The sequence below is a fragment of the Bos grunniens genome, chromosome 28, assembly GCF_055505025.1.
Source record: "Bos grunniens cultivar Pamir isolate PY7600 chromosome 28, Bosgru_T2T1.0, whole genome shotgun sequence".
Lineage (NCBI taxonomy): Eukaryota > Metazoa > Chordata > Mammalia > Artiodactyla > Bovidae > Bos > Bos grunniens.
Genome location: NC_141192.1, coordinates 42162631 through 42177469, shown reverse-complemented (window position 1 = coordinate 42177469; position 14839 = coordinate 42162631). Strand labels below are relative to the sequence as shown.

At 42.8% G+C, this 14839-nt stretch overlaps 1 protein-coding gene across 10 annotated transcripts in view; it reads left to right on the top strand.

The window, feature by feature from the left end:
• Positions 1-14839, top strand: part of GNPAT (glyceronephosphate O-acyltransferase) — a 40671-nt gene that overhangs the window by 23588 nt on the left and 2244 nt on the right. For 9 of the 10 annotated variants that reach the window (XM_086381307.1, XM_086381299.1, XM_086381306.1 and 6 more), the window contains 11 exons: positions 2054-2181; positions 2494-2569; positions 2835-2986; positions 3105-3235; positions 4644-4867; positions 8087-8329; positions 10114-10193; positions 11067-11207; positions 11472-11571; positions 11655-11748; positions 12357-12418. In XM_086381307.1, the coding sequence (XP_086237433.1) occupies positions 2065-2181; positions 2494-2569; positions 2835-2986; positions 3105-3235; positions 4644-4867; positions 8087-8329; positions 10114-10193; positions 11067-11207; positions 11472-11571; positions 11655-11748; positions 12357-12418 (1420 nt within the window). In that variant the 5' untranslated portion in view covers positions 2054-2064. Of the gene's footprint in view, positions 1-2053; positions 2182-2493; positions 2570-2834; positions 2987-3104; positions 3236-4643; positions 4868-8086; positions 8330-10113; positions 10194-11066; positions 11208-11471; positions 11572-11654; positions 11749-12356; positions 12419-14839 lie in introns of those variants that run through there. The other variant, XM_086381309.1, reaches the window with a different exon arrangement.

Below are 14839 nucleotides of genomic sequence, written 5' to 3'. Positions count from 1 at the left end.
CTGTATCAGATATGTGATTGTAAATATTTTATCCCTTTTCACTCTGTTGATTGTATCCTTTGATGAATGGAAGTTTTTCATTTTGATTTACAGTCAGTGGTCTGTATCCACAAGTTCTGTATCCATGGATTTAACCAGCCATAGATCAAAAATATTTGGAATAAAAACTCCAGAAAGTTCCAAAAAGCAATAATTGAACTTGCCATCCACAGGGAACTATTTGCATAGCATTTACAGTATACTTGCAACTATTTACAAGCAGTTGTATTAAGAATTATAAGTAATCTGGAGCTGATTTAAAGTGTACTAAGGTGTGCTAGGTTGTATGCAAATACTCTGCCCTTTTATATAAGGGATTTGAACATCCAAGTGTTTTGGTACCCACAAAGAGTCCCAGAACCAGTCCCCCACGGACTTCTCCCAACCCAAGGACAACTGTAGTCCAGTTTGTCTGTTGTTTCTTTTATTTTCTGTGCTTTTGGTCTCATATCCAAGAAATCATTGTCAAATCCAATGTTATAAAGCTTTCTCCCTATATTTTCTTCTAAAAGTTCTATAGACTTAGGTTTTGTATTTAGGTCCTTGATGTGTTTTGGTTTAATCTTTGTATGTGGTGTGACTTTTCTGGTAAGATTCTAACTTCATGTCTAAGATTTTTATTGCTACATAATATTCAGCAGTGTGTATGTATCATAATGTAGTAGTTTTGCTGTAACAAACAACTCTTCAGTTTATTTTCATATTAGTGCTTTTATTTCTGTAGAATTGATTCCAAGAAGTAGGATTACCAAGGTGAAGAAATTGTTTTTTATCTCCCTTATAGGTAGCCAGGAAAGCTGGGATTCAACCATGTATGCGCGTGCTCAGTCATGTCTGACCCTTTGTGACCCCATGGACTGTAGCCCACCAGGCTTCTCTGTCTCTAGGATTCTCCAGACAAATACTGGAGGGGTGATTTGCCATTTCCTTCTCCAGGGGATCTTCCCAACCCAGGGATCAAACCTGGGTCTCCTGCATTGCAGGCAGATTCTTTACCATCTGAGCCACCTGGATTTAATCAACACCTTTGTTAATAAACCCAGGTGGCACAGTGGTCAATAATCTGCCTGCCAAAGTAGGGGACTAAAGAGATATGAGTTTGATCCCTGGGCCGGGATGATCCCCTGGAAGAGGAAATGGCAACCCACTCCAGTATTCTTGCCTGGAAAATTCCGTGGACAGAGGAGCCTGGTGAGCTACAGTCCATGAGGTCGCAAAGAGTCAGACACAACTGAGCACTAACAGTAAAATTAAAACTGCCAGGAACCTAAGCACTTTAAAAGCATTTCCATCTATATAGACATGTGAAAAAGTTATTTGAAAATTAGGATAAAATGAAAAGAACTTTTTAAAAACTGATAGTGAACTCTTTCTTTTCATTGTTGAATTTTCTTTTCTAATCTGTGCTTCTAAAAGAATATCAATATTTTTACCTGATGGGTAAAAAGGAAAGGAGAGAGTGAGTGAGTTTGGCCTGCTTGTCCAGAGCATGAAGGATGTGTTGATCTGTCGTCAGGGCCAGGCTTCCCAGGTGGCTCAGTGGGTAAAGAATCTGCCTGCCAATGCAGGAGATGCCGGTTTGATCCCCTGGAGGAGGGCATGGCATCCCACTCCAATATTCTTTCCTGGAGAATCCCATGGATAGAGGAACCTGGCCAGCTACAGTCCATAGGGTCTTAAAGAGTTGGACACAAACAACTGAGCACTCACGTCTTGAGGTCAGCAGCAGTACTGACTAAAAAGGTTGGCATGATGCCACAGTTGAGGCTGCTGCCCCTGTCTCTTGCTGGTCTGGTTGTAAAAGCAGAGGTGCATGGGAAGGAGGGTGCACAAGGTAACCCCCTTACCAGCACCTGCCCACCGAGGCCGTTCTTTCCCATAATCCCATTACATGTTTCTTCTTAAGATAAGGAGTGTCTTACATACATAAAACCTGTCTTAATAGAATTTGACTTGAGGTATTTATAGGAAGTTGCACTCTGTGGATAAATATTAACCAGCCTTTCTTTGGTAGACTTCCTGGGAATGAAGATGGTTGGTGAGCTGCTGCGGATGTCGGGGGCTTTCTTCATGCGGCGCACCTTTGGTGGCAATAAGCTCTACTGGGCCGTGTTCTCCGAATATGTGAAAACCATGTTACGGGTAAATGCAGATAACTACCCAGTACTTTCAAGCTGTGCTTTCTTTTCACTGACGTTTGCTGTAAGGTCTTATTTAAATTCTTAACTTCCGAGTGGACCACTTAGCTGTTTCTTTCCCCTTGAGGAATGTGTGTAACCTCAGCAATCTGTTTACTCTGCGTGGCTCCCTTGTTTAAGTTTCACTGTGAGCAGTGTTTGCTCAGAGGGCTGGGGAGGGAACTCGGGAAAAGGAATCAAAAGAAGCATTTATCACTTTGAGAGTAGGCAACGGGTTTTGTGTTTTGTTTTGTTTGTTTGTGTTTTCTCTTTAAAGAATGGTTATGCTCCTGTTGAATTTTTCCTCGAAGGGACAAGAAGCCGCTCTGCCAAGACATTGACTCCAAAATTTGGTAGGTTCCTTACAGATTGAAGGAAAAATGCAAACCCAAAGACTTCAGGTGTGGTGCTATCATAGCTGCTTAATAGAACATGACACTTTTTTTTTTTTTTCAAGATATTCTTTACCTTATAAGTACAAGTGTTTCTTTATAAGTGCAACTGTCTATATTGTATTTATGGGCTTGGTATATAATGTATACTCTTAGTATCTTTCCATGCCCTTGTTTGCTCTCCTTTTCAATATGTATGAAAAGCTCTTTCTCCCTGTGTTTACAGGTCTTCTAAATATTGTGATGGAACCATTTTTTAAAAGAGAAGTTTTTGATACCTACCTTGTTCCAATCAGCATCAGTTACGATAGGATATTGGAAGAAACTCTGTATGCATATGAGCTTCTAGGGGTTCCTAAGCCAAAAGAATCTACAACTGTACGTAAAGCTTGATAGCCAAGCTTGACTTTACTGGAATTTATAGAAAATGCTAGTTTATATGTCAACTAATTTCTGTATTTATTCCTATTTTTCCCCCCTGTTGTGACATTCATAGGGATTGTTGAAAGCCAGGAGAATCCTCTCTGAGAAGTTTGGAAACATTCATGTGTACTTTGGAGACCCTGTGTCGCTTCGATCTCTGGCCGCTGGGAGGATGGGGCGGAGCCCGTATAACTTGGTTCCCAGGTGCAAGGCCTGTGTTTTCCTAACTGACATAGAAACAAGGACAAAAATCTAAAAGTGTAAATTGTAATTCTCGAGTTGACCACTTGCAGAACTGAAACTCGCTTTTCTGAGATGATAAGAAGAGAAAGCTTCAATTAATGTGTTTTCCAGACAGTTAGCTGCATTGTGCATATTAAACGTGCCAAGCCAGACAGTGCTAAAACAAACACAAGACGCCATTGCCTGCTCTCAAAGTGACAGATGTTTCTTCTGATTCCCTCTCCCCAGGCTCCCTCCCCAGTAACCTACAAACTTAAAAGCACAAACGAGAAAAGTGTGTTAACAAGCACGTGTGTGGGAATTGTTGAGCACTTTTGGTAGGCCAGCCAGAGTATTTATTTTTGATCCTGAAAAGGACTGTTTAGTAATAGTGAATGCGAGTGAGTCCCTGTTCTCAAGAAGGTTATAGTTTTATGGGCAAGGAAACATGTTAGGTTCTCTCAGGATGCAGCTGCAAACGCACATTTGGGGGTTTTCTTAATGCAGAGAAGTACACCTGCGGGAGTAAAGGAGACAGACCACCTGCTCAGCCAGGCCTCACGTGACTGCAGCATCGTTCATAATTTATCTGCAGTGCCAGTGGTCCCACAGCAGCTCCAGCTTCATTAGCTATCAGAAGCAGATAGTTAGATTTTTGTGGCCACAAGCTTCACTCTTTCAGTCTCAAATTGGCCAATTGTATCCATTACCAGGGAGTTCTCATTGGCTACAGCTTTCACATTATTTTGTGGGTTATTATGTGACTGCTGTCAGGTCATATGCATAGCCACGGTCCAACCAGCTGAGTGGGTTCCTGATATCATGCAGTGCAGTGTTTAGTGATCCAGGCATGAGGAGTGTAAGGTGAGGACCCTGGCAACACCGGGCAGGTGCCCTGAAACTTCTCAGAAGGACGGTGTGGCAGTCAGGCCCACTGTACAGCCTAGCAATGCAGACATGAGCAGTTGTCAACAGAACATATACCTGTCATAACCTGATTGGTGTGTTCTACAAGAGACACGTTCAAAAGACTATGGATTTGAACGAGGCATAGTAGTTCAGTCCAGTGGAGGAGGCATCAGTTTTCACAAAAGAAGTGATCTGTCCCACTTACAGAGCAGCAGAAGTGTTGTTTTGCCTGAAATCAGGGATAATAGAACCCTGTTAGCTTGAGTATTTTTAATCACCTGTCAAGAGCATGCTCTCAAGGTGAACAGACAGATCACACTTTAGTAAAGTGCAGGTATATTTTTTCAATGTGACCTGAGAGAATTCAGTTGGCATAAAGCATGAGAATCCTCTAAAGGGTCTGTCTTCTCCCGTTCCCTTCTCCTCTCACGTTGTCTCAGTAGCAGAACTGTGATTGCTTGTTCTGTATTCTTCCTTTTAGATATATTCCTCAGAAACAGTCAGAGGAGATGCACACCTTTGTGACCGAAGTTGCCTATAAAATGCAGCTTCTCCAAATTCAAAACCTGGTCCTGAGCCCGTGGCCGCTAATAGTTGCTGTCCTGCTTCAGAACCGGCCATCCATGGACTTTGATGCCCTGTTGGAAAAAACTTTATGGCTGAAAGGCTTAACCCAGGCCTTCGGGGGGTTTCTTACTTGGCCTGGTACGTATGTGGGACATATGTGGTGAGAATGCTTGCTTTTTTTATTTATTAAATTTGGAAAGCTAAACATGAAAAAAACCCATATCGGACTTTGAGCAAAGCATTGCTCAGAGAAAGAAAGCTTAGTCTGTTTTTATACTATAGGACATTGACCATAGCTTGTTGATTACTTGAGAATAATTGTCTATATGTCATGTCTCACTGTGAGACTCCAAGTAGATAGAGGACTAGAACACCCTCCTTTGTATCCAGTGGAGTGGGGAATAAATTATGACTCTTCGTACTCCACATATTCTTCCCGCTACACCGACCTCTTTTTATCACATATTTGCAACCCTTTGCCTTACTGGATTGTAAGGATTAAAGGGCTAGTCTTGCAGAACTGTATACAATTCTCTGATAATAACAGCTTTGAAAACCTCATTGGAGTTGTGAGTACTATGCTCAGAGTTTGGAATATATATGACAGTAGTTAGCTTAAGTTACTTTCAATCTCTTTGATTTAAAATTGTAGAGACTGCAATTGAAAATGCAATCTTTTGAGGGGGGCACACCCATAACATACAGGATCTTAGTTCCCCAACCGAGGATCAAACCTACGCCCCTACATTGGAAGCGTAGAGTTTTAACCACTGGACCTCTAGGGAAGTCCCAGAATGCAGTCTTTTTAAGACCATACAATTATATATAGTCAGATACTTACTGACTGTTCACTCATTAAACCTGGGGAGTACCAGGGGTACAAAGATGAACAAGATGTAAACCCTGTTCTGGATAGAAGGCAGGGTGGTTGGTGACGTGTAAACTAGTCATTCGTTGACATAAAGACAGAGAGCTATGGACAGACTGCTGAGGTTACTGAGAATAGTGCGTGGGAAAGGGCCCACACTCAGCAAGGTGTGACTTGTAAACCAGCCTTGAAGGGCACTAGGAGCCCTTCAGGAAGACAGCTGGGGAGGAGCATGGCTAATGCAGGGAGTAGGAACACGCAGTGAGGGGGCGACAGCACTGGGCGTCTCTTGACCCGCTGGTGACGGGTGACGTTAGAGCACTGGCTTTGGGGAAGGAGTGATGGAGATGGACATGTGGACAAAGGCTGGATCCCAGAGGCCTGCTATCTTGGAGTCTGGACTAGAGTTGGAGGTCACAGAATGCAGCCGTGGATTTAGGCAGGGAAGTATGGCGGATTGGCCTTGGGAAGTAGCCAGATTTCAGTTTAAAGATGGACCACGGTGGGGAGGGACTGGAGTCAGGGAGACAAGCAGGAAGACTGCCATTCAGAGATGAGCACTCAGGCAGCAGAGCCAGGCAGCCGCAGAGGGCAGCGTGGCTGACAGAGGCCTGGAGGCATTACTCACAGGAGTGCTGGTCAGCCGAGTGTTGATCACCAGTAGGGAAGTAAGGATAAATCATACATCTCTTCCCAGTATTGTAATGGTCTGATAGGAGGCACAGGACATGTTGATTGTAATATAAGGCGTAAAGTTGTGAAAGAGGAATACCCAGAAACATATGAAAATGGAGGCACCTGTCTTTCTGAGGTGTTTTGCTTTTTCCAGAGGGGATAAATATGTGGCTAATCCATAGCTAAAAGTATCTGTGCAGCCACCATGACAGCTGTAGTTGTCATTAATACAAAGTGAGAGTCGGTTGGTAAGTTCCAGAAGTCAGGTACCAGAAATGATCAAACACAGTTTCTAATTTAGAACGTGGTGTGTATATTTGGTTCCTTTTTTGCTTTTTTACCCAGATTATTTCATATTCTTAAGCATTCTCATGCCTAGGCTATGATATGCATATTATTATATTATATATGTAAAATAAATCGTATTGTATTGTATATATAGTGTCACGCACTGTATCATTACATGAACAACCTGAGACAAGGCAGATTAGTCCAGAGTGAATGTGATTGAGTCTGGAAGGAAAAACTTCGCCTCCCACTTGACCCTTCCATGAAGCATTCAGAACCTGTTGTCCCGCTTGAGCAGCGTGTCTCCTTTACACACCTGTCAGCCAGCTCTTCGGAGAAGGCAGTGGCACCCCACTCCAGTACTCTTGCCTGGAAACTCCCATGGACGGAGGAGCCTGGTGGGCTGCAGTCCATGGGGTCGCTAAGAGTCAGACATGACTGAGCAACTTCACTTTCACTTTTCACTTTCATGCATTGGAGAAGGAAATGGCAACCCACTCCAGTGTTCTTGCCTGGAGAATCCCAGGGACGGGGGAGGCTGGTGGGCTTCCGTCTATGGGGTGGCACAGAGTCGGACACGACTGAAGCGACTTAGCAGCAGCAGCAGCCAGCTCTTTGTCTCAGGGTAAGAATAAAATGAGTTCCCTTATTAAGAATATTGTTAAATACTCCCATCTCTTTTATCATGCTTATAATTCTAACTCCTCAGCTATCTCTTGGCCGGTGGAGTGTCGGGTGCTGACGTACCAGAAATTGTTATGAACCTACTTCTTCAGTTACCTTTGATACAGGAAAACCAGAAAAGTCTCCTTGGTGTCCCTTTGTACTCAGGGAGATGTGAAGCTTGGAGGGTGCCTTTTCGGGTTGCCCTTTGGTTTACCTCCAAAGTTGTAAAGTGATATTCTTGCCATCTTGGAATTTAGGTGTGTCGCATATCTTCTTTAAAAAAAAAAAAAAATTTAATTTATTTATTTTTGGCTGCATTGGGTCTTAGTTGAGGCTGCAGGCTTAACTGACGTGTAGTATGTGGAATTTTAGTTCCCTGACCAGGGTTGAACCCACGTTAGAAGGGTAGAACCACCCATTAGAAGGCATGTTCTTAATCACTGGACCCCCCTCCCCTCCCCAGGGAAGTCCCTAGCATGTATTCTTGTCTTAGTATTCTTAGATTCACATATGTGATTTTCTTGTCATGTAACTTGATATTACAAAAATGTGATTCCTGAGAAAGTGTTGGCTTTCAAAATGGGAGTTGATGTGCATTTCAGAATGGCTAACAGATTTGGGGTAGATGAAAAAGTATGTTATATGTCCTTAAAAAGAGTTGATTTATGATATACTGCTTTTAAAATATCCTTCCCATGTAGTATCATTACCTCATTTGGTGGGGTCTAAAACCAGTACCTGTACTTCACAGTAAATGTGTCATTTCACTAGCGTTAATTCATACTAGGGGTAAGACCCCCAGCAGTGACCCAGCCCGTTTCTTTGCCATTTCCCTGAATGAATTGTCCTTGCCTATGTAGATAATGAACCTGCTGAAGCAGTTATCCAGTCCAGCATTCTTCTGCATTCCAACATCGTCAGCCTCGTCAAAGACCGGGTGATTCTGAAAATGGAGTGCGGAGACTCGGAACTGGTGGATGGACTCATTTTCCAGCATATCACCCTCCTCATGTGCTTGGCATACAGGAACCAACTGCTCAACATTTTTGTCCGTCCGTCCTTAGTCGCTATGGCATTGCAGATGACACCTGGGTTCAGGAAAGGTAACTTTTGGTACCATGGTCTTGAATTCTGGAAGAGACCTGGCCATTCAGTCCCATGTAGGGAGCAACGTTTGAAGCTTTAAATGCCGTGCCACGTGTGTGCAGCCCACACCCCAGCAAGGGAAGGGCCTGTACTCAGAATTAGTCAGGTTTTCCTCCTAAATACATGACTAACTGCCTAAAACTCGGGAATTGCAAAGGACCTAAAAAAATGATCTAATCTAAACATCTCCTTTTATAAATGAGGAACACTAGGCCTAGAAATTTCTGACTACTTGAGGGTATGGGACGAGAGCACAGCTCTCCATTGCCTGGTCTGATGCGCTTTCTCTGATGTCACTTCCCTCAGCCGACAGAAGCAGACGGGGTGGGTGAACAGTCCCAGCGGTGTGTGAGTGCTCATATACAGGAGCGTGCTGGTCGCACCGAGGAGTATAACAACAAGTGGAGCCGTGTTTTTCACAGAAACCTGTAGTCAGGGCTGCACTGTAGAATTTTTGGAGGCTGAGTTCCTTCCCCGAAGGCCTCTGATTCAGTTGGTTGTCTTTGTGTTTGTCATCCAGAGCTCTGTAGATCATTTTAAGGAAAAGCCAGAGTGGAGGTACACTGGGCTCAGCTACAGACCTTTAGCCTTGGAAGGAAATGTCATTTTGTGAATGAGGAAACTGGGGCCCAGAGGGGTCAGACAGCTTAGCTCAGGACAAAGGAAACTCAGACCTTGATCCTAGTTCTCCCTGAGGCTTCTCACGTTGGGATTCATCCACAGCTGAGGGGCACATACGTAGTCTTCTGGAGTATTTCAGTGTGAAATTGGAGGCGACCGTTTGTGTCCGCATGGAGGTATATTTTTATGATGAGAAAAGTCATGCCAGAAAGATCAATGTCTGTATTTGATGGGCCAGGAAGACCCACACATCTGAGGGGTAAGACAGTAGTTTCTAGTGTTGTGTGCCAGTGTGTTCTAGTGCCAAAGATGGGATAGAGACATCGGCAGATGTTAATGTGGAAGGAAGGGAGGAAGCCATTCCTTTCCTTCTCTGCTAGGAAACCATGCACAGGTGAAGTGAAGTGCCCTGGCTTTAAGGCCACTTGCTCATTTCCACACTGACTGATTAGAAGCCTGATTGTAATTCAGCTTCAACCATTGAAATCATACTAGACTGTAGTTTACTTGTGGGTAAAATTTAGATTGTTTATAGCTTCCTTCCCCGGTAGCTCAGCTGGTAAAGAATCCGCCTGCAATGCAGGAGACCCCAGTTCTATTCCTGGGTCGGGAAAGTCCCCTGGAAAAGGGATAGGCTACCCACTCCAATATTCATGGGCTTCCCTGGTGACTCAGATGATAAAGAATCCGCCTGCAATGTGGGAGACCTGGGTTCAATCCCTGGGTGGGAAGATCCCCTAGAGGGAGAGCATGGCAACCCACTCCAGTGTTCTTGCCTGTAGAATCCCCATGGGCAGAGGAGCCTGGCAGGCTACAGTCCTTGGGGTCGCAAGAGTTAGACACAACTGAGCAACTAAGCACACAGCATAGCTTCCTTGCCCCTGGAATATGAATAATATGCCTTTAAAATACTACATTTTGAGCTTCAAGAGGAACAGGACATATGTATACCTATGGCTGACTCATGGCAGAAACCAAAGCTATTGTAAAGCAATTATTCTTCAATTAAAAATAAATAAATTAAAAAAAATACTACATTTTGGAGTATCATGAACTGCTTGGTACTCCCTGCCTGTTTAAAAAGCTGAGTTGTAATTTTGTGTAATGAATTTATTTCCAGAGGATGTCTACAGTTGCTTTCGCTTCCTATGCAGTGTTTTTTCAGATGAGTTCATCTTTCTTCCAGGAAATGCACTAAAGGTAAATCCTTAACTGCAGAAAAGCTGTGTGTTTATGGTGTGAGTTCTGAAAATATTAGGCTTGGATTCACAGGTGTGTCTTCCCTTCCTTCAAGGCTACATGCAGCAGAGAAAGAGACGTGCAAAAGGGAAACATGGACACTTATAGTTCAACAAACTCGGTTTTAATTCTTCACATTTAATCAATAATTTGGGGATTATTTGGTGAGAGGAACCAAATCATTGAACTGTTAGTGCAGCCACTGTAAAAATAACTAATAGCCAACTATTCTGTTAGAAAATTTACCAATCAGGACGCGTTTTCCAGCACAACTTACTGGAATGATTAGGGTCTTTTGCTTAGAGACAGTGGAGAACAGTGGTCCTGCCTGGTGGTGTGGACAGCTGGTGAAGGATCGGGCCCCCAGAGCTGGACCGCTGGCTTGCAGGCGTGGAAGCAGCACTGGCAAGTGGGTCTCGGGTCTGTCCGTTACGCTGAGGGACACAGGTTTTGTTCAGTAGGAAGTGAGGGCAGCCATTTTGAGCATAACATGATTCTCAGTGTTTTTCGGACTTGCCGCATGCACTTTTGTTTAAATGTGAGGAGAGTATGGCTGTATACAAAGTGAAAGAAGATCTGTTGCCCAGGTAATGGTTTCTGAGGCTTATCAGGTTTTCAGTGTTTACTGTATTTGAGGATCAATATTCTGAGCGTCGAAACAGTGCTGCTCTGGCTCCTAACAACCACAACCATGGGTCTGGGAAGGGTTGCAGAATTAGCTAGTGTTTCTCTTGTTTCAAGGGTGCATGGCTGCATACACTGAGCCCAGCAGTGGATCATTGACCTAAATTATAAATTTGTGGATGAATTCTGTCTTTTCCCCTCCCCTTCCAGGACTTTGAAGAAGGCTGTTACTTGCTTTGTAAAAGTGAGGCCATACAAGTGATGACGAGGGACATCCTAGTTACAGAAAAAGGAAATTCTGTGTTAGAGTTTTTAATAGGACTTTTTAAACCTTTTGTGGAATCTTATCAGGTGTGTAAATCTTTGCAAGTTCTCCTTCATCCTCCCATAACAAATATAACTGAGACTGTCCTACCCTGTACTTATTTCCGGTCTGAAGAGCAAGTGTCTTCCCCAAGGGAAGAGAACTTTTTTTTTGCAAGGGGAGGGGTCTTTATTCTGCCATAGAGGGGCAGAATACAATTAAGAGGGTCAGTGTAAAATTTTTACTGTTCTATTGTAGTTGGCTTCCCTTTTTCACTTTCTGTTCCTCTTATCCCCCCTCTTAAAAATCAGATAATTTGCAAATACCTCTTGAATGAAGAAGAAGACTACTTCACTGAGAAACAGTACTTCATAAGAGTTAGAAAATTCACAAGTCAGCTTCTCGATCAAGGTGAGTCACAACCCTGAAGGCGGTGCTTTCTGTCAGCTGAGAACAAACAGGAGGTCACTCACTCCCTCATCCCTGTGTTTTAGGGGCCTCACAGTGTTACGATGTATTATCCTCCGACGTACAGAAAAATGCCTTAGCAGCTTTTGTGAGGCTCGGTGTGGTGGAGAAGAAGAAGGTGTAAGTAACAGAGCATGATGCCCAGGGTGGGCTCGGGGCGGCGACAGCTCAAAGCAGTCGAACAGCAAGTCCATAGAGAGAGCTGTGGAGATGCATGTGGTCTAGGAAGCATCACGTCATGCTTCACTTCTGCACGTTCTGAGTAGTGAAGCCACTCTGCGTTCCCATGCAGATTTTATGTGGCTATGAATAAACATTACACTGAAGCAAAGAAAAAATTTGCTTTAGGCCAGCATTTTGGCTTTGACCTAATTATTGAAATGTATAGGTTAATTCTGGAGTAGGAAATGGCAACCCACTCCTTTATTGCCTGAAATATTCCCTGGACAGAGGAGCCTGGTGGGCGCAGTCCATTGGGAGCAAAGAATTGGACACGACCGAGCGATTGAGTACACGTGCACACATATTGGTTAATTATAAGAAAATCCGAGTGGGGGGCATGTCGTGTGTGTGTGTATCCTTACATATATGTTAATATACACACAACTTTCAGCTATTTAAAACTACCCTTGAGGAAGACTATTTAAACATTCTTACTATATAAAAAATGAATGTTGTCTTTTTGTCCTAATTTATGCAGTAAGAAAGCTTATTATTTTTTCTCCTAGAAATAATGATTATATATTTAACGTGAACGAACCTGCCACAACAAAGTTAGAGGAAATGCTTGGTAAGTACCATTTAATAAAATGTGATGGGTTTTCACATTGCATTTAGCAACATATAGTAAAACAGGAAAGTACGGTACTAAATAATTTATCAAAATGAACAGCAGTCAAGCTTTAATACACGCAAAGAACTATTTTTGTTTTATTTTTGTTTTTTTTTTTATATTCATGGATAAGCTTTATTCCAATGTCTACATAAAAATGAGTTGATGTTAATTAGGAAAAAGTTTTTCCAAAGGCGTTAAAATTTATCAAACAACAGAATTTTGTCCTTCCCTTTAGGCAAAGAACTATTTCTATCATCTAGAGTTTTCTTAAGGAACTAAGAAGAAAACTAACAGAAAACACACCAGGCATAAAATAGGCAGTCTTATACAGCATAAAAATGATCCGCTCCTAACATACTAACCAGGGTGCATGATCTAGTCCTGGTGACATCAAGAAGATGCCTCTCCTTCTAGTTTGGATTCATTAGCTCCCATTTCATTGCCAAGGACCTTAGTTTCTTGAATGGGGCCTGAAGCCAGGCCTTAGCAATGAAAGCATGGAGTCCTAACCACTGGACTGCCTGCTTAGGACTAAAATAGTCTTCTATTTATAGTATGTCTGAAATTTCAGAATACATAACCTTGAAATTCGATTTTGAATTTTGTGGTGGTGGTGTTCAGTTCCTAAGTCGTGTCTGCCTCTGCGACCCGTGGACTGCAGCATGCCAGGCTTCCCTGTCTTTCACCATCTCCCAGAGTTTGCTCAAACTCATGTCCATTAAGTTGGTGATGCCATCCAACCATCTCATCCTCAGTCGTCCCCTTCTCTTTCTGCCTTCAGTCTTTCTCAGCATCAGGGTCTTTTCCAGTGAGTCAACTTTACACATCAGGTGGCCAGAGTATTGGAGCTTTAGCTTCAGCATCAGTCCTTTCAATGAATATTTAGGGTTGATTTCCTTAGGATTCACTGGTTTGATCTCCTTACTGTCCAAGGGACTCTCAACAGTCTTTTCCAATACCACAATTCAAAAGCATCAGTTCTGCGGCGCTCAGCCTTCTTTATGGTCCAACTCTCACATCCATGGCTACTGGAAAAACTATAGCTTTGACTACGTGGATCTTTGTTAGCAAAGTGACATCTCTGCTTTTTAATATGTTGTCCAGATTTTTCATAGGTTTTCTTCCAAGAAGCAAGTGTCTTTTAAAATTTCATAGCTGCAGTCACCATCCACAGAGACCACTAAAATTAAGTGTGTCACTGTTTCCATCGTTTCCCCAGCTATTTGCTGTGAAGTGATGGGACCAGGTGCCATAATCTTAGCTTTCTGAATGTTGAGTTTTAAGCCAACTTTTTCACTCTCCTCTTTCACCTTCATCAAGAGGCTCTTTAGTTCCTCTTTGCTTTCTGCCATTAGGGTGGTATCGTATGCATATTTGAGGTTGTTGATATTTCTCCTGGCAATCTTGATTCCAGTGGTGCTTCATCTAGCCCAGCATTTCGCATGACCTACACTGTATATAAGTTAAATAAACAGGGTGACAATATACAGCCTTGACGTACTCCTTTTCCAGTTTTGAGCCTGTATGTTTATTCCATATCTGGTTCTGTTTCTTCTTGACCTGCATACAGGTTTCTCAGGAGGCAGGTAAGTTGGTCCAGTATTCCCATCTCTTTAAGAATTTTCCACAGTTGGTTATGATCCACAAAGTCAAAGGCTTTAGCATAGTCAGTGAAGCAGAAGTAGATGGTTCATGGAATTCTCTTGCTTTTTCTCTGAGACAGTGGATGTTGGCAATTTGATCTCTGGTTCCTCTGCCTTTTCTAAATCCAGTGTCTACATCTGGAAGTTCTCAGTTCACATACTGTTGAAGCCTAGCTTGAAGGATTTTGAGCATTAACTTGCCAACATGCGAAATGAACGCAATTGTATGGTAGTTTGAGCATTCTTTGGCATTGCCTTCCTTTGGGATTGGAATGAAAACTGACCTTTTCCAGTCCTGTGGCCACTGTTGAGATTCCCAAATTTGCTGGCATATTGAGTGCAGCACTTTAACAGCATCATCTTTCAGGATTTGAAATAGCTCAACTGGAATTCTGTCACCTCTACTAGCTTTGTTCATAGTAATGCTTCCTAAGGCCCACTTGACTTCACACTGTAGGATGTCTGACTCTAGGTGAGTGACCACACCATTGTGGTTATCTGGGTCATTAAGACCTTTTTTCATTCCAATCCCAAAGAAAGGCAATGCCAAAGAATGCTCAAACCACCACACAATTGCACTCATCTCACATGCTAGTAAAGTAATGCTCAAAATTCTCCAAGCCAGACTTCAGCAATATGTGAATCGTGAACTTCCAGATATTCAAGCTGGTTTTAGAAAAGGCAGAGGAACCAGAGATCAAATTGCCAACATCCACTCGATCATCGAAAAAGC